Here is a 21,354-nt window from a genome sequence, read left to right as displayed (position 1 = left end):
GAAGTGCACTATTCATTACAATCATCAACATAGTTCACTACTCTCATCAACAATGACACGTAGTTCATCAGCAATGTTAGCACCATTCTCTAATTTTAATTTAAAACACACTAACTGACTATAAACCTGTTATTATACGCCATTAAATTGCAAAGGGGACCGATCACTTAACATAGTTTTTTCTATGCTGCTTTTTTGTGTTATTTGAACCGTTGCGCCGGTTCATTTGTTTTTGTAATAAATTAGGCCTATTTAGAAAAAAAAATTAAATTAGGTCATCATGAAAGAAAATAGTGTATTGATTAAATAAATGCATGTTCTATCCACCATCAGTCATACTAACATGCAGATAATTTTCAAGAAATACAATACAACTATTAGGCCTATAACATTAATGTTTACCAGTCACGTAGAATCTTCATCATTGCGCGCTAAATGGAAATTTAACAAGGTAGGAGATTATCTCGTTTGCAGATATTCTCTGAGGATATCTACTGGACGTCCATTAGACTACCTTTCCATGCCCCAGGCTGCATTGTAATACATTTCATATACTTCACTGTTATTACAATTATAGTATTGCACCACTGAATCTCTAAATTGAACTGTAAAGATAATACAGCGTACGGCGCCCCATACGTTTGACCTGGTTGAGTAAGCAGTAAAGCATTACCTATTGGATTGAACAGACTAGAAAGGCTGGAAGATTATTACAAAAGCGTTATAACTAATCGAACCAACAGTGACAGTGAATATCACCGTCCGCACAGAATGGGTTTTAATTTGATCTATCGGTTTATTTTTTAAACAAAGGTATATATACTTAGTCTAATCCAGGTGCATCTAATACATAAATTGGTAAGTAAAAAAAATCTTTTATTTTTTCAACAATTCAAATGTATACTTATTGATGTGAAATTATTGAGGGGAAGAAGGTTAGGGTGATGACTGTGTAACAATACATAAGGTTTACCCAAGTTTTTAACATGTCGAATGTTCGTTGTTTTTACAACCGAATGAGAAGCTACAACGTTAGGTCTGTATTTAACTCCATTTCATTCACATTTATTTAGTCATTTATAATACAAATAATTGGAAAAAATAGCTTGTTTTAAAAAGGTAATAATTTATATTTATAACGAGACAACAGGGAGTGATGTGAGTGGGGTAAGAAATACATAGGAGAAAACAGTCTAGGTAATATGATAGCAAGAAGGAAATGAAAATAGTAATGGAACGAAATATTGCGATGGAAAGTGCAAAAGTATAGTGATGACGCAGGGGTCGATGCAGAGAGTGAAAAGAAGGAATAATGATGGAAACAGCAGGAAGGTTCAGTTAGGATGAATGGAAAGTTGATGAAAACGAGCAGATAAGGAAATGATGATTAGGGGAGTGGATTTCAGTTACGAAATATAGTGATTGGCAACAGCAGGGATAAAGTGATGACAAATGAAGTATGATGAGTTTTTAAAAACGTAAGGAGAAATAGAAAGAGGCGGCAAAGAAAGAAAGGAAAGAAGACAGAAAGCTTTTAAGTTCACGGATCAGTTTCCGAAACGCTTAAAAAATCGTTAAAAAATAAATCGATACAATCTTATCAATATTGATTGATCAATAGGTGTTTAGTATTTATTTCAGTTATTTGCAAAGTTAACTTTTGCCGTTAGATAACCATCATAATTTTTATATTACAAACACGATGTATGCATGTAAAACAGGAGCATTACAACTTAATATGAATTGATACAATGTGTTATAATTTGAGGTTTTTAGTGGGTGACGTTTGTTCAATAGTATAGCACTCTCAACATCTCCATCGTTATTATTATCGCCGTCCTACATATTTATATCAGAGCCATAATTTATTTGAGAGTTATGGCTTATAATTTGCAAAATAATATTTCCTCAGCTTGATGATGCAAAAGTATTTTTTTTTATTATTTGGAGGTATCTTCTATGGTTAGTGGGCTTTACCCATTTGACGGCCTCTTACATCGTGAAATGACGTATACATTTATATTATTTTTATTGATTTTCATTCATTCAATCAATCTTTTATTTCGGAATATCTGGTCCATAGAAAGTAAAATTACGTATAAATTAGTTAAACTATACTCATCTCAGGATGGCATTCCACCTGGAAGAGCATCTTTGACTTTGACATCTATAATCGCTGAGAATAAAACATTTTCACTTGAATTAAGTCTACACATCAGGCCATATATCGATTTTCTTAAAAAGGCATAAGAAGATAATTCTACATTCTGTAAACATGAGGCTGGCACTACAATGTCGAGGCCTTTGCAAAAACATTCTTAACCAATATTGCAGCATACCTAAAGAGATCGCTTTTATCCCCTTGATTATAGTTGCACCATAATGTATATATATTAAAAGTTAAATAATATCTATTATTAGCCTAATAAAAGAGTACACAACAGCTTATGTAATCAGGGGCGGATCCTATAGATTTTGAAAACTGGGTCTGATGATAAAGCATCATTCATCACTACATCTTTCTCATATGACCATTATTACCATTAATTATTGTATATTACATTTTTGTTTAAACAAAATCAATACAGATATTCCTCTTTTGGCCTATAGATAATATTAATAATATAGTAAATAAGTTTTAGATTGCCATTTATAATGAGTAAATTAATAAACAAATGTAAAAAAAAAGAAAACAATTTATTATAACAAAATTCAAAAGAGGTTTGCGTGCAAAGTCAAAGTCTAATAAAACCAACTGTCATTTTTAATACAAATAAGCTTATCTTCGGACGACCTACCCAATCTAACCAATCGGAACCAATTTGGCAGCATCTCGACTGACGGACCATAGAGGCAGTTACTAAGCTAATTCCTCCATGGACGGAAAATGCAAAGTTAATTTTTGTTAAATTTCTTTTTTGATGAAAGGACATAGAAAAAATGTACCGAAACAATGCGAAAATAAAAGAAAATATTCCAGAAGATTTAAGAAATTAATAGAATTATACACTAGTTTTAATACATTTCCTGACCAAACATTTATTAAATTAGGCAATTAGAGTCCACCCCTCCTGAAAGTAAATGTAAATACAGTATACATCCGATATATACTGCACTTTCCTAAAGCCCCTTCTAACGTGTTCAAATAAAGTTCAACCGGAAATTGCCTATTTTGAAACTCAGGCACTGTCATTAAAAATTAACCAATGGTAGGTATTAATTTGTTGTTAAGCTCTTTTTAATGACTATAATTAACAAGATAACTTCACGTTCTCTGAAACCACTGACTGGGAGCGTACTCATTTTTCTGGAGTTTTTTTTATGTGACCGACGAGGCAATGAAAAAAATACAAAAAGCTCTCAGTTGCGTACGGCAGTGGTTCTGTATCACCCAATAACATGAACCATAAACTACACAATTTAACCACTAAACGTAACAACAACTTAAAACTCTAAAGATATTTGACTTATCGCAGATATGGTTTCATGTCGTCTTAAGTCTGTCTGTATGTCCGTTAATTCTTTAATGTTTTAATTTAAAATTTTTCGAACAGCTTTTTTAGCCTGTAGACGGTCTATCTCTCTGTCCGTTATTTAATTCTCTGATTTTCAGCCTTTAAAATAAAATGAATTAGGCCTAGAGAATTGTTGGACAAACAGACAAACACGCATAGAAACGAGACAACTTTCATCCAGAAAAAACATAGACCAGACAAATGTTTACTGAAAGATTGACATTCAACTTTCAAGCTGAAAATAACGATCTTAGCCTACAGAATTTAAGAATATTGAAGAACTGATGACGGACAGACAAAAAAAGTCGAAACCTGGTTAAAGATTTCAATTCAGCGTTCATGGAAAAAAAATCCAGGATCTTTACCATTCACCATACAAAATGTCAGGCTGTGAAATTTAATGTCGCCTAGATCAATCTGAGTGTACAAGTAATTAGTAAACATGGTAATAAATATCTTTCGTAAGCGCGCGTAGAAGTTTCTCCAGGCCAAGAGTATGCCAGTGTCTGGAGTGTTAATTAGGCTTACAGTTTAAAATGCCTACAGTAAGTTACACAATATCCACGAATAACACAGATCTCCTAAGAAGCTAGAATATTATTTTATCCCAGCTAACACAAAACAATTCTTTGAGATTTTCTTGTCCATTTAATTTGCGGCACTGTGAATTTCGTAATCCTGTAACATCGTTTCCCCCTTTATTTATGTAACTATTGTTATTTAATTTACCCACTACGCAGTTAAAGTTTCAGTGTTAGGTCGTTTAACCTGTGTAATACTATATCTGGTGTGAAAACAAATGAGGACAAAAAGTTTGTGTATAATTTGTATGGTTATATAGGCTATATAATCATAACAAATTACACCCACAAACGTTTCCCTCATTTGTTTTCACTTTATAATGGATCTGGATCAAGTTATTTATTTATTCAACCATATTTCAAGAGGGTGACCCAGCCAGCGGAAGCTGATTTTGATGTTATATTTATAACATTTGTGTAAAAAAAATGAATGAGGATTTACTGTGAAATTTGAACTGATCTGATAAGAAAGCGTTTATTTTCAACAATCGTTTAAGACAAATAAAATCCCCCAATGACATGTAACAAATATTGGAATGTATGATCAATAGATTTTTTGCCGCACTTGGTTTTTCAAACTGATATGGCAACCATGAGCCCAAATGCTTACAGTATATTCTACTACAGTAGAAGAAATATAATAATTGGAAATTTAGCATTTGAAATGCAGCAAAATGTACGAAGAAGCCATGTCTAAAACACTATGAAAGGCAGCAATACAAACTGGATACATTATCAAATGGAGGACACTGATGTTACATAGAAAAGTTAAGATCGGGATAGGAATTCATAAGATTCTTTTCACTCCAACTTTAAATATAGAAGGAGAAATGTAAATGCTGTTAAAACATATAATGTGAAAGATATGCAAGAACAATTAGAAAGAGAAAGGAGAAAGAAAATAGGTTTTCCTGAAGATTATTTTAAAACTGCAGAAATCAACAAACATAAAAAGTCAATAATACAAATTAAAGTGTATGGAATGTATAAATATATATAAACAAATATAAGCATACCATTGTCACTAAGAAGAAGATGCATTCATACAGCAATTATCATATGGAGCTGAAATATGATTAACAGAAATAAACCAACTCAACGAACAATGGAAAGAGGATTGTAATTGTTTGTAACTGCTGTGGAGTAGCGTTGCGTCAGAGTGTTGAGTAATTCGTCACTCGTCACACGAACCGGCGAATCCGCAAAATGTCCATTTCGAGAAAATCGCGATTGTAAAAAAGGCACTTTTTGCACGGTCATTTCTCGCAAGAAAAAAAGTGAATGTCCATTATTTTTGTGGTAATTATGTAAAAATATATCAAATGAATAATTTTAAAGTGTCCATAAAAAAATGTACTCATTAATTAAAGAGTAATTACTTAATTAATACATTCGTCACTTCGTGTGAAGATTATTTACCGCGTATCGCGTAACCAAGCGATATTCGACGCATATTCGTCACTTCGTGTGAACAAGAATCTTACTCAATGACTATGAAATATGCGGTATTCGCCGTGATTGCGTGGTAATGAATAGGCAGTCCCACGTAAACATCTTAGATAGGGCCCTAACGATAATACTATAAAGTAAACAAATTATTCTGTTAAAAATGCAAAAGAACAATCACAAATCAGTTGCAAAATATAATTTATAGTAGCCTAACTGATGCACAAACATCATTTTAGCTATTGTAAGTAATGCAAAAATGTAAACATGGTTCATTTAATTGAATATATATATATACATTATTTGATCTCTACATAAGGCAAGGCAATGATAGATAGTTAGAATAAACCTTTTTAATTCAATATTCCCTTAGTAGGAACAGTTAAAAAATCATTTAGACAGTTCATTGTACAATACGGCTTTTTCAGCACATTAGGCATACAATCATTTAGCCATTCATGGCCAATATAGTATTTATTAACCATAAAATAACATTAAATGTGTTAAATTAAATTATGTACTAATTTAATGTGATACCGTAGCAATGTGGTCTTATTGTAGGGCATATCGCAGGATAATGTGCAGACTACCCTATATAGTATACGATAGTGTTTAGTATAGCCATGCCCCCAAAGATATGTGGTGACTCACTGATTATAATAATTATACTGTAACTATCTAATTTAAAAAGCAAAAAATATAAATATCTCTAAAATCAAAATGTATGAATTGTTTAATAAAAATGTGTATACAGAAATGAAAGTTATTATCCTTAGTAGCATTATCCATTAACAATAGAGGTGAAATTTGGTGTTTCTTTTTAATAATCAGGTTATTTATTCTCTAAAAAATTAAATATTTCAAAATACTTAGGATTATAACATTGATGTAGGCCTAATCGTTACCGTACCGTTTCGTGTATGTGTTGTCAGTGCCATAATTGAATTTAATGTTTTTGCTAGTGCTCGAGGGAACGTACGAAAGAACAAACATCGAAACGTTGCATTAAATTTCCTGAAATGTATTTATAAAATTAGTTTACTAAATAATTTATCAATAACCACAAAAATCAGTTTTTTACTGGGTGAAATATAAAATACTCTATAACCTATGCTCAATCTAACTTCGCGGGACTGAAAATTTGCCATAAAATAATGGAATGTTCCAGATATGCAATAAACCAATCAGATCACATGCAATTAGTGACGAATTGCATAATTCGCCGTTTATTGAGGCGCGTAAACAGTGTGCGCAATGCGCGTTTTACTCACACGAAGTGACGAATCGATATTCGACGCTTCGTGGGACGAATGATTATAATATCACAATATATTCGCCAAATTAAAATTAAAATAATTAATTAATGAAATAAGATACGCAGTTGATATTTGCATAAATTGTTCTTTAGAATAAATACTTTCGAAATATACAAAAAAAAATTTCGCGCCAAAATGACGATTCGCCGGTTCGTGTGACGAGTGACGAATTGGTCAGATTTTTGCCCTACTCTGACGTAAATTGTATTTTGTACTACATTGAGAACGAGGAATGATACCACTCAAAAGGAATACTAAATAATAATAGTCGACAATGAGTGAGTAGAAACTTTGAGTTAGATATGGTAATTTAACAATGTGATCAGTTCACCTAACCAAGCTAGAGAAATGGCAAAGAAGAATATGTCGATATTGCCAAGAAAATTATAAAGAAACCAGAAAAGAAGGATCAGATCTGTACTTGGAGAAACCCAACGACGCAGAGCACATTCCAGTACAACGGACTATTATCAAATAACACCTCGCTGAAAGTAGAAATGCTACTTACTACAATTTGTAGTTAGTGGTGTATTAAAGACATCAAGACAAGAAGACAGAAAACAGTACGACAAAAGTGCTACAGGATTCCCAGAACTTCTTGTCGTGAAAACTCCGTCTAGAAAGCAACAACCAAGAATGACGGAGAGGAAGTAGGAACAATCGTCGCAATAGAAAGTTTCTATATTGGAATTGATTTGAATTTATTATTAAAAAAAATACATACAAACAAAAGTGATAACCATAAATTACTGACAATACAAATTAATGCATTTTCCAGAATAGCCCAAAAAGCTTATTAGCTTATTTCCCTTGGGATCCTTTTATAATTTAAAATATTCTAAAAATTACATTGCATTAGCATATAAATTTAAAAAAATAAAATAAATATATTTAAAACAAAATTTGATTTAGGAATCAACTATTATTATTAACATGGTTTAGCTTTCAGTTGGCAAATTTTTTTATCCTGTAGACATAGTTGACCGATTTGTGAGTGGTCTTTGTTTATGTTTGTGCGAAACACCTGGAAATCAGGAGCAATATAATCAAAGTGACAAGTAGTTATTGCAAAGCATTTTACGTGAAAAAATTCTAGACATGCAGAATGAAAATCTTGAGTGAGTTAGTTGGTAGAAACGTATTGAACCAAAGATTCTCCAGAGGTCTTCATCAAGTAAACAACCAAGATATGAGATCATATTCTTCTTACATATCAACTTAGTTTGAAAGTAACATCAAGAACTTTCTTAAGCTTTCTTTACAGTCCCTTTTCAATTCACATGCGTTCAACATCTTGGTTAGCAACTGACGTAGTCACTGGGTACGCGCTACAACTCAGATTTGTTACAAATCCTTCAGAGACATAGAATGTTCCCGCAGCCGTGTGTGGCGATATTATTAATGTGGAATAAATCTTTACTAACAACAGTGGGTAATAATAGCCTATTAATACATTTGGTGATTGATTATTACGTTAGGTGATAAAGCCTTCAAGATAAAAGAGATTTTGTGAAGTTTTGTTACATTTCTAATATCTATATACAAACAATATTACTGATTAGGAAACAATATTACTGATTAGGGAACAAATAATCTTCATAATAATTTCCATTGCTTTACAAAAAAATATTATGTAATATTGAAATAATTTAATTTAGAAAAATTATTTTATTAGGCCTACATTTAACTAGGTTTTCTCAACCTGAACTTCAATCGTGATTTAGTATTAGATTAGATTAGTCGCATAAAAATGGTTATTACTCAAAACATGAATATTTTAGGACAGTCAGGCCTATTTAAGCCTTTACACATCAAAATGTAATAAAAAGATAATAATAATACATTTTACTTGCGTACAAATAAATCTTATCCTGCATAAACTCGAGTAAAAATAAAGTTATTTTAAGTGTCAATGTTTGATTTGTGTCATTATTTGTCTTTCTAAATGTCAGAAAAACAACCCCACACATGTTGATTTATGTAATGTTATAAAACATACAGTAATAAAAGTGTTGAAAGTAAAATTATTATATCCCTTAAGGCGAGTATCGTCTTTAATGCTGGATCACTACTACCGCGCCTGGGCAACTTTAGAAGGTTCAATAACGGTCATTACGATATATAGTACTAGGAACTAAGTATTACTGAGTTCAGTACTTATTTAGCCTTTCCTGTAAAATGATTTGGAGACGCTTGCACGAAAAATTGAAACAGAAATGCCACGCGCAATGCTACTGGCGCATCGGTCACACCCAGTTAGATATGCGGAGTGAAATGATGTTTTAACCAGAAGAGAGTTAATTTTTTTCATTAAGTAAATTGTATTCACACGTTTTTCAAATTAAATTATTTAACATAAGCCTATGTGAAACAATGAAGGAGTGTGTTTCCATACGTATTTGTATGTTTTGTGGTGACTAGCATGTACTCTGGAGAACCACTAATCTATGATATCAAACACATATCAAATTCTATGTAGGCCTAAGGGCCAAAATCTTGAACAATCAGAATTATTACATATTAGGCCTATGGTAGGCTACTTTTCTAAAATCTACAAACAGCAATCCTTTTAATTTTCACCATTACTCGGTAATGCAGCATCTCATATGTGGTGCATGTATATGTGATGTTAGGTTATTAGGGTTAGGTGATGGTGTATGTTATTAGACGATACATACCATTGTCCTGATACTGAGGAATAGGCCTATAGTACCAAGAATCGGGTGTACTGTAGGCCTACAACAGTAACATTTTTATTTTGCTTACCCATTTCCACAATTGAAGGCACTATTGTACTGTCAAAAGAAACGAAACAACCTACAAACTTGTTGACAATGTGTGTTTTTACGCAAAGTCATTTCTACTTTCTAATTACAAATAGTAAATGTTTGTTAAATTAATTAACAGAAAAAAGAAAAAAATATGTCATTAGCTAGACATAAGCCACATGGTTATCATCAAGCAATTTTACTTTACTATTTGAGAAATTTCGCCAGATTTACCTGACATTTGCTTAGAAAGTAGTGCTACTCTCATTTACCAAATCAGTCCACTACACAAACCAACTGATGAACATGAAGTTGACACCTCTCATCATGGTCGTTCTTTCAAAGTTCTTTTGTCTGTGCATAAAGCTCTGTCTACACTATCAAACTAGTTTGACAAAAAGTGTGATGTGCCCAAACATGATTGTGACATATTGCTCAAATATGGTAGTGATATGACATCATCATGTCCATATATGGACACATCACAAACGCGACTCTACAGCTCACTAAGTCGGTCGGTCGGTTGGTTGGTCGGTTGGTCGGTAAACACTAACTCAAATTTGAGCACGCGAGTGCAGCCATGGCCTTGTTTTTGTCACATAAAAGTTTGATAGTGTACAACGAGCTAAATCTGTATGAAAAAATGCGTCATAACAACAATTATTTGAAAGGCAACCGATAGTTATGTCAAATATCAACTCGTTTTACAATACACAATCAGGCTTACATGAAGATATATTAATAAAACATAAAATAAAAGCCTATGAGGAAATAGTCAAATATTTACATAAATCAATTTACCAATGCAAAAGAGGCTTACATTTTAAAAAATACAGTTAATCTTTTAAATTGCATTTTTTTTTTGGTGTGCGGTTTTTTTCTGAAACAATCATGCACAATTGTATATTTCTCACCGTAAATTCAGTACATCTGTAATTACACTATTTCGTTAATGGAATAAAATACACAGCCTACAGCAGTACCAGGGAAGAGTAAACATCCCTTTTCCTGATGTATCACTCACCCCAGATCTAACCAGAGAGATGTATCTCCCTGGTCTAACACAACAATTACATTTGTCTTTATTATTTTCATCGTCATGTGTATGCTGAATGGTACTTTGTGTATAGCATGAGAAATGTTACCCAAGTTTATAAATTAATATATTATAATTATATTAGCCTAGGTTACTGTAATTTATTATATGATAAGTATGACTTTCAAATTGTAACAGGCATTCCAAATGAGCTATTATGTAATTGAAGATCAAATGACTGATTAATTACATCGCCATAGGAAATAGATACGCCTTCGGGGAAATAATAATAATCTAAAAAGTAAATAAATTGACGGTTGAGTAATTTGTTCAATATTCAGAGGTGTTACTTTAATTTAGGCTTTTTCTAACTCAGTGGTCATTGTTTTATGAAATCAAAGATAACAGAAACACAATAATACAAGACTTCAACAAGAAGACGAAGAAGCCGGAACCAATATAATTGGTTTTGAAGTACAGACAGCATTTGATCCCCGAGGGAATGATTTTCGAGGAACTATATTTTCCCGAAGCGTCCACATTTTCCAAGCGCACAAGTTTTCACGTCAAAAAAGTAGGTGAAAATATTAATACGCATGCGGACTATTCGCGCAAATACATTTTCCTAATGGAAAGCAGGCTTAATAGGACACTTTCGAGACCCAAAAACTGTCACCAATGGGGGTTTTCCCTGAATAACCTTATTCAGAAGAATTTCCTATTAAGGGGGAAATTTGTAAAGAGACACTTGATCTCCACCCAATTAATAGTATGTACCAGGCTATTCGGTTGCTTTGTCAGAAAATGTACTTGTTTTTAACATGTAAATTTGTAAAAACATGGACATTATTTCTCTAATGGTAAAACATATAGCAATTTGGTGTAGCGTTTCAATATTTATGGCAATGGAGAATGTATGCCGGGTTTATGCGTAATCTATATTATTAAATAGAGAGTTTGAACAGTTGTTCGTTATGAGTATATTTTTTTCTACTGCACCATCAATAATGGCCGGAATTATCGTCGGTCATCTTGGTCTGGAGGATAGGTAATCGGGAGTTTAAAAATACAGCACCACCCCTAATTAAGTTGAAGTCGCCAAATAATTTCTCTGTTGCCTACAGTACGTGTATTATAATTTTCATATGGGTTATAGATTGCTCAAAAAGCAGATTAGATTTCCTGGTGGACAAACATTACTAGTATACAGAAAATAGGTACCTACATGTACCAAGACAGGGCTCTTAGAGAACATTTAATTTGGCAGGTTGCCGTTCTCGAATGAATATACTTTTCTTTATAAAAAATATTACAATAAAGTCTGCAGATATGTAAATCCTGCGAATAGTATTCGTTTAACGTCAAATATGACATTTCGATCATTGTTGGACAAACAATTCTTAGAAGGAATATAAAGATAGAATTTGTTTTCAACCGGATCACAATTTAATATAAATTGATACTTGAAATGAAATCAAAATTTTTCAAACATTGATGCGTAATTAAGAAATTCGAATGTTGTTGTGTTTATGTATAAGCCTACACACATTAAACTGTACGTTTGAATTGTTTGATTGTTAGGGGTTTTTTTTAGTATAAACTTTATTGTGTATAAAACAATCCAGTTTATCTGAATATCGTTAATTATGTCATTGTTAATTAGGAATGTATTTCCCTGCAGTCGCGTGCTCAAATTTGAGTTAGTGTTTACCGACCGACATAGTGAGATGTAGAGTCGCGTTTGCACGAGACTAAAAAGCGGTCATTTCTGTTAATATTTTCTATATATTTTTATTTTCTCAAGTGCAATAAATGAAAAAAGTAGTGCAGTGGGTACATAAGATTATGATCGTAGTACAACATCATTATACACTGTATATAACGTTATATTATTTCTATTTATATTATTTTCTGTTTGTATACACATTGATGAGAAAGGTTTTAACATAATTATTATTTTCATACCTTGTTGAGCCGTGAAATGTGCAAAAATACTCGGCATACCTCCTTGCACTGATATTACCATGCTTTTTTAAAGACATTTAAAAAATATATTATCACGATCAGAATTTATATGCCAATGATTTACGTGTGTCCAAATATAGAGGATTACTAGTGTTAACCCAATAAATCCACAGCAAAGAAAAGTGGTCATAAAACAAACACTTTAACATAAAAAAAAGAAACGCAATTAATTCTACGGTTAAGCCGTGTCGAGATATTAAATCTATTGCCTTGTCTAAATACCAATATCCGACTGTTTGTAACGACTTGTATCTGTTAGACCATCATATAGGTCTATGACGATTAGATCAGAAAATGTTACGTCTGAGAAAATATGGTATCAACTGCGATATATTATAAAAAAGGATCATTTTTAGAGAGTATAGCTCAATCAATATCACAAAAATAAGAAAAAATCAAACAATGCCTTATCCATGAATAAAAACAGGGAAGAATAAACAAAAAGATGTTGTTAAATAAATAAATAAACTATATTCACGACATTTCGATTGAAAGGGTAATAGGCCCAATTAACCAATATCTAATTTATTAGTGCGCATGTGCGGTAGGCAGGCCTACGATTGTTTATTTGTAAGGGGGAGGGGGGGCTCCACTCAGAAACATTGTTTACGTTATAGTGTAGTAAGGTTTTTAGTCATAAATTCTACGGAGTTAAACGATCACGTTAAAATTGCCCACTATGGTCAATTGATAATTTTTACAGGTTGCTGTTCCCGATTGAATATACTTATCTTTATGAACAAGAAAAGTCTGCAGATATGTAAATCTTTCGACTATAATTCGTTTAACGTCAAATATGACATTTCGATAATTGTTGGACAACAAAATTCGATTAGAAGGAGTATAAAGAGAGATATTCTGAACAATTTAGCACATTTAGCACACACGCTAACCAGCGGTTGGGAAATTGGCACCTTATATGTTAAACCAAGTGACCAAGTGTGATTTGCAGAATTTATCTCCTCTATCATGTTCAATTAAAATAGAAAATGCTTTGCAATTGGTTTGGCTTTTGAATATGTTTTCCTAGACTATACTAACCCTCTGGTGAATTATAAAACTCTTCCATCAAAAATCTATTTTCAATTTTTATAAAAAGGCAGGAAAGTCTACAAGACTGGCTTATATACTGTCTTATACAAATAATCTATAAAGAAAAAAGGCAATAGTAAAAACATCTAAAAATAACAGAAAAAATATATAATTCCATTACAATTCATTCAAAAAAATACGGAAATCCATTAAATGTTTAAAATTCAGTTGATTTGTAAGTATAATTTAAAATGTCACATAAACAAATGAAACAATCAAGGTGTTAAATTATATTTACGGAATAAATTAATTATTGATGATAAAAGCATGTAGATGTGGATGCTTGTAATAAATAATGTCTTCCTGTTTGCATAATAATCAGAGCATTACCAATATGTCGGTCCTGAGTTGAGTAGGGCCTACAATCATTTGTTGTAATCCCGTTTACTAATTCAAATTGTGTATGAACGCAGTTGTCAGAAAGTGGATCATTACGACGGGGTTTAGATTTCAAATCTTACAGAAACTATGGCAGGCGGATACCATAACGTTTGGTCAAATGTTGTGGTTAGGTACGGTATAAGCTCGCATTTTTTTCGTTTAAAGGACAACTTTACTGAGAACCATATTTTTACAACGTATTAGGGATGTATATATGATTTCAGAACAATTGCGAGATTTACGATATCGTTGCGCGCGTTCGCCGTACAGCAGTTGCCGTAAATTGCTGTGACGTCACGTGTGCTTAACAAAATCTACCTCTTGAGTTTTCACTGTTGTTAACATACAAGAGATAGGTACCTGTCATTTCAATTGCTAATTTGACCTGCATTAGGATTAAATTTGCCAAAATGTTTAGTCTGTTATTTTAAAGAAACACTTCAATATCTAGATAGGCAAAAGAAATAATAAATAAATTCAACATTTATATTTTTTTTACGATTTATTCAAAAAGTGGGTTTACTAGAAATTGTCGCGCTTTGCGCTTTGTAAATCTCGCAATTGTTCTGAAATCATAGGTGCATCCCTAATATGTTGTCAAATATGGTTCTCGGTAAAGTTGTCCTTTAAGAAATGATGCTACGTATCAGAAACCTTACATAACACTGCATAAAAATATAAATTTAAATAATTATAATGTTCTTCTTCTTTACATTATTCTTATTTGTTTATGTGTTTTTTGTATGTAAATAAAAGTGTGAAAAAATCTAAAAAAAATGATAAGTTCATTTTCAAAACTATTTCAAAGGCTACAATTGAATTTGTTTCTCTTTCTATTAAGTCTAAATTTTAATACACTTTTCTTACTGTAAGTTTAATTGAAGGCTATTAGGCCTAGAACTTGTTTATTGTAGATTTTATCACTATAACGCAATTACTTCAACTGAGAATTCAAATATTTGTGCATAACCAACATTTTGTAAACAATATTTTCTAACTTTTCTCACAGAAAATGGCACTAGAATTAAACATAAGCAATGAAACAGAAGTCGGTCCGGAATGTTTGAGGCATAATGGGATTGACCAATGGCTTGTTCCAATCGTGTTTATGTCTATTACGTTTGTTGGCGTCCTTGGCAACGGACTGGTCATTTACGTCATTATCAAAAACAAAGCAATGAAAACGATGACCAATTACTACATTTTAAACCTTGCTATAACAGACGTGGCCTTTCTTGGACTATGTGCACCTCTTACGGCCGCTATTTATATCTCACCTGAGTGGTTTTATGGAAGATTTTTATGCAAATTTGTTTATTACATGATGCAGGTAAAGTTGAAAGATTTCTTTAATTTTCCTTTACCGCCAGTAATTATTTTGTTCTCTTTGTTTTTAGAAAAGATTAAACCAGACATATTTCTTCTTTTTATACTCAACCAAAATACCAACAATTGCTTAAATTGTTAACATTGTTATGCAAATTTGTTTATTACATGATGCAGGTAAAGTTTAGAGATTTCTTCATCTCCAACAATTTTTGTTTTCAGCCTTCTTTCAAAGGTAGACCTATAAAAGGCACCAGTAATTATTTTGTTCTCTCTTTGCTTTGAGAACAAATTAAACCACAGACATATATTACATAATATATATTATATTTCTTCTCTTTATACTCTTTATACTATACTACTATAACCAAAAAAAAAATGATTCAAAATATACTTACTTGATGAAACTGATCACGTATGTCTTTTTTATAACCTCTTGTCACTATCAATATTAGTAACAATTTAAAAACATTGCTTGTTCACAAACATTTTGAAATGAATCACTTTTTAAGGGTAATTTTAACCGACTTCACTCAATCAATTCACTTTCTTTTCCATCAAAAACATTTTTTTCATTACTACCCCAATACAAGCAATTAGAATATATGAAACGGAAACAAGAAACAAGAAACAAGCTTTAAAAATGTTGTCCACACAAACCGCCTGAATTTATAATAACTAAAGACTAAAGTAAGTACCATAATATAATTTATGTCCAAAAAAACATAACTACATTCCAAACGCTATAAAAAATCAATAAATATAGCCACTGTAAACCAGACACTATTATGTAGGTTAGCTGTTTATGTATGTTTTTGCCATACCTCAATATATTTTTACTGTGCGATATTATTTTTGTAAGATCATTTTAATCCAGACCTTTTTATTTGAATTGCCCCGTGTGGGATGATTAAAGAATTTTGAATTGAATTGAATTGAATTCTTTTCGACATAAGTTGATGAATATTCATTAGTAATATCCATAAGGTGTTACGTAAGAATTTAACAACAATTCGCTAATGCAAACGCTTTCTGTCGAGCCGTCTGTTTAGTCGAATGGATTAGACTATTGACTTTACATGTCGATGTATGGAATTCGAATCCCATGAACAACTTCTTATTACTTTATAATGAGAGAGATTATCTAGTGGGTTATGCTTAGTTATATTTAGGAAGTAGTTCAACTACAGTAACCAATTTCTTAAACTTGGTTCCCACTAGTGACGCAACGTAAGCAAATGCCCTTCTAATAGTTGTGTTTTCCTCCGCCTGCGTTAAATCAAACCTGCGATGTTTGCAGCACTATTGCATCGTCGGTTCCCACTTGTGATTACGCAATACAACACGTCCCTGCGTTGCGTTCTAGTGGGAACCACGCATTAGAGCGTCCGTTTACAGTTCAGTGATGCCTGGTATCTTTCACATGTACGAAAAAAAAAATCGCGTCCCGGCCTCACAGCTTGCGGCCCGTTTCGCAATCAAAAATGAACAAAACACGGCTTATGTCCCCACAGTGCAATTTATTCATGGAATGATCGGTGGGCTATTAATAGGTAACTAAATAAATAACAGGAATACGGTAACGAATACCGTCTCACGTTGGCTTACGCCTATACTAATAACAATAACAATAGCCGATCACGGTGATCAATGCTACGGTGTTATAGCTAGCGTTATAGCCTAAAAACAACTATCGTATATTGATCATATTATTACATCTCTAAGATATACGGAACGTGTATAATGCTATCTTATAAACCATATACAGTATACATTATCAGTACTAGGCTTATCATAATCAGTATTTAGTTACTTACAAAGACTGTACTTGTTGTATGTAGGACGTTTTAGGACGACTTGGAATTACGTGAAAAACTTAACAGTAGAGCGGGTACTGTACATCTGTTTCCTGGATATTTAAATTAGGCGAACACGTCATAACAATTGAAAGGACATTAAATGACACGTCATAACATTTACGGCGGTACGAAAACAAAAATAAGACCGAACTTGCCCGACGGCCCAGGTGACACCAAATGGCTACGGGAACCACTGTAACCAATTGCTTAAGCTTAGTTCCCACTAGCGACGCAACGTAACGCAATCTACGCAACGTAACGCAATCTACGCAACGTAAGCAAATGCCCTTCCAATCATTGTGTTTACCCCCGCCTGCGTTAAATCAAACCTGCGATGTTTGCTGCACTATAATTGCGTCGTCGGTTCCCATTTGTGATTACGCAATACGTCGCTGCGTTGCGTTCTAGTGGGAACCACACCTTAGAGCATTCGTTTACAGTTTAGTGATGCCTGGTATCCGCAAGTTACAGAAGTTTAATTTTGTAAACTATTTTCCGATAGTAGAGTTTTAGACCTACCTAGATAATATAGCTCGTAATGCTGTCTAAATCGTCGAAGTAACTAATCGAGTGAAATATAATACACCTTTATATCACAATACCAGATTAAAAGATCAATGGGTTATTTATAAGGTTGGTAGAACATTGTATGGTAACATCAAAACATTTTCTCATTGGTTACATTGATAAGTAATGTTTTTCATTGCAGGCATAGTTACATTTATTTTGCTTTAATGATTTGTAAGTTGGATAATCTGGTGTTCAGCTGTGACGTAGATGCCTAATTAGCCAATCGTCATCACGCACACTAAAATAAAATGACACTAAACTATCCATTATTGAAAACAACATTGTTTATTATGTACACCACTATACACACGGTGGACAGACATGCATGATAAAACACATGTATTATGTAGGCCTACATATTAATTTTAATAACATTTTCAAATGATTTACGGTCGTAATAAAATTAACTATCTATGGTATTGATAAAATGAAATGACATTTTCAGCAGCATATTTTCTTTTCCAATGCATTCTCGACACGTACAGTCAATATAGAGCGATCAGCCGCATACGATTTAATACATAATAGGTACGCTGCGCTTCTGCGTTTTTTTTGTCTATAGAAAGCTGCAGCTTGGGTTTTAAAGATATAGGTTTGATTGACAGAAGTATTTAGCATAGGCTAGCGAATCGGATTGTCCTTTGATCGAATTTTTTTATAAAAACTTTTTTCCTGGTGGAACCTGTCTTAAAGCTCTTTGAGCTCATTTGAGTTTCTCCAGATACAAGGCATTAACTATTAATTTGATTCATATTTTGAATTTTGCTTTGTGTGTAAATAAATAAATGAATGAATGAATCTTAAGTCGTTGCAAGTTCTACCTTTTTTATCTCGGTGTGTTATAATTTATTTTGTACATCACTTTAATCAAAATTTATTTTATTATTATTATTGTTAGGTCACAGCACAAGCCACCTGTCTGACACTAACTGCTATGAGTTTAGACCGCTTTAAAGTGATTGTTTATCCTCTAAAATCGCTAAAGACACGAAGCACTACGGCAGCTAGAGTTGGCAATATTACTATCTGGACAGGTAAGCCTACAGTAGGAAGTCTTTTAATTAAAGCTTGGTTCCCACTAGGACGCAACGCAAGGACGTAGACGCAAAGCAAGCGAGTTGATCAATGACAAGCGACTGTTCGAATAATCCATCGGTTTTGATTGGTCAAATCGTCGTTGCGCTGCGTCTCTAGTGGGAACCAAGCTTGACTACTCCTTACGTAAGTTCAGTATGAAAACAACTGAATAAACAAGAAGAAAACTCTGTAGTATGTGGTATTTAGTTGGGGAGAGACAAAACGTTATATCAGTTTATTTGCTTAAATCAAGTGATCAAAAAACTACGTTTAAGTAGTGATTAAAAGCCACCAAATTATCAAATGTAACCCAGGTCCTCAAATGGCACCATACTCAAGTAAAATATCAAGTGACAACGCTCAAATATTAAAATTATGTGATTAAAATGTCAAGAAAATCAGGTAAAGTTTATCAGAATCAAACGACTGAAAATGAGAATCTTTTAAAGGTTAAATAGGCAATAAAGAAATGTCTTTCCAGTTGAAATGGTTAATCCTTTGGCCATGTGGAACGGAAGCATTTTAACTAACAACATTAAATGTCCTTTTAAACGATACAAATGGCAGAAGATTCTTAACTAGATGTTTCTGTTACGTATAATATTTATAAAAACCATGGAGAAATAAGTTATTTCTCAATGCAAAAACTAATCTATATCTACATTATACTCACGATTGATATTATTATTAAATGAGACCTTGACAATTATGTAGAAAACGTGGTTATTGGGAAAACGAATCTGTCGTCGCTGCAGACGATTTTCATTTTAGCGCGTATTCAATCAGTGTCCAACAATATTGATATATTAAGCTGAGAGGCTCGTATAAACATAACTTTTGTATTTCAATTAACAGATTGTCTACGCGTATTATCAAAATGCCAACGACATAAGAATACCATTATTATATGCAACAACTGTTTTGTTGAAAGGTTACTTTATAAAGTTACGACTTTTTAGATTACCGTAATTGATCAACACATATGTTTCAGTCCAGCATTTATTTGACAGACGTGCTTATATAACGTATGTGTAAAGTGGTATTTCCCATTGTATCATGTCTCGATATGGTTGTAAAACATTTTTTAAATAACATGTTACAATCTATTAAGCTTTTAGGAAAATTATAATGTTTAAAGTAAAAGTAATCTTTTTTTTTTTCGTCCTGGAAATTTAAAGAGTCAATAAAGCTCTATGGCTCACAAGCCAGAAAATCTCATCTTACAAATTACAACATTTATGCAAATTTGTTAAATTTACAATTTAACGCACTTAATTTTCGTTGTTTTACTTTTATTTCCAGTGTCTGGTTTTGCATCTTTGCCGATTGGATTTTACTACGACGTAATGTATAGGCCATTCATGTGTATAAACGTGTGTTATGAAAATTGGCCAAGTAAATATTGGAGAACAGGTTACAGTATATATAGTACATTTGCTCTTTATATTATACCAGTTGTGACTATAACTGTTTGTTATTCTATAATGCTTCGTGTTCTATGGAGCCAAAAAGTTCCATTAGACGTTCTCAACCACACTATGAAAACAAAATCATTGAAGCAGAAACGGAAAATAACCCGGATGGTGCTGACAGTTGTTATTTTGTTTATAGTCTGCTGGATGCCTCAACATATTCTAAATTTGTGGATGCGACTAGATTCAAACTTTCCTTATGGAGTTGAGACTTACACGTTTAAAACTACCGCTCACGTGCTGGCCTACTTGAACTCTTGTGTAAATCCAATTGTGTATGCATTTTTGGGAGAGAATTTTAGAAACGCCTTCAGGAAAACCTTTCCAAAGTGTCTGAAAAAGAATGCTGTTATGCCAGCTACAAGAACTAGGCCGACGAAATACACGAGCTCACGAACGGGTAGCAAGTATCAGACCACAGCAGTAAGATAGAAACTGAAAATAAGGCATATTTGGAAATCAGAGAGGAACAAAAACTAAAGAACAGTTTCTGGTTTTAAGTCGTAGGCCTATTAGATGGATGGACTCAGGACTATGCCAAGTCTTACTCTTTGCTGGATAGTTGTATAATAAGAACGTCTACAACATTATTGTAAACATATAAAACGCTCAGATTGAAACCATCTATCAATAAGAACAAAGTACATGTCTTACACAAACCAGTATAGTCGCACAAAAAGGCACCAACGAGGTATATACGGTAACAAATGTGAACATGTTAACTGCACATCACCAAAGTTTTTAGATACCTCAGAAATTGTGTACATAAAATAAGGAAACCAAAAAAAAAATGTAGGCTGAGGGGTAACATGATATTGGAACGTTCCATTGGCTTACCTCACCTCGGCTTATACATCTTTTACTTACCAGGGTTATAACACACCCGATTG

General features: G+C 32.7%; 1 protein-coding gene across 1 annotated transcript; it reads left to right on the top strand.

Annotated features, from left to right (window-relative positions):
* The first annotated feature begins 754 nt into the window (after window positions 1-754).
* Window positions 755-20,980, top strand: LOC144839802 (G-protein coupled receptor 54-like). Its single transcript, XM_078695301.1, has 4 exons — window positions 755-858; window positions 15,170-15,490; window positions 18,814-18,949; window positions 20,295-20,980. The coding sequence occupies exons 2-4, from the start codon at window positions 15,173-15,175 to the stop codon at window positions 20,894-20,896; spliced, it is 1,056 nt and encodes a 351-aa protein (XP_078551427.1). The 5' UTR covers window positions 755-858; window positions 15,170-15,172; the 3' UTR covers window positions 20,897-20,980.
* Window positions 20,981-21,354: the final 374 nt, after the last annotated feature.

This window comes from Antedon bifida, chromosome 4 (assembly GCF_963402885.1).
Source record: "Antedon bifida chromosome 4, ecAntBifi1.1, whole genome shotgun sequence".
NCBI classification, from domain to species: Eukaryota; Metazoa; Echinodermata; class Crinoidea; order Comatulida; family Antedonidae; genus Antedon; species Antedon bifida.
Note: the sequence above shows the minus strand (reverse complement) of the source record. Positions and strands in the feature narration are given on the sequence as shown.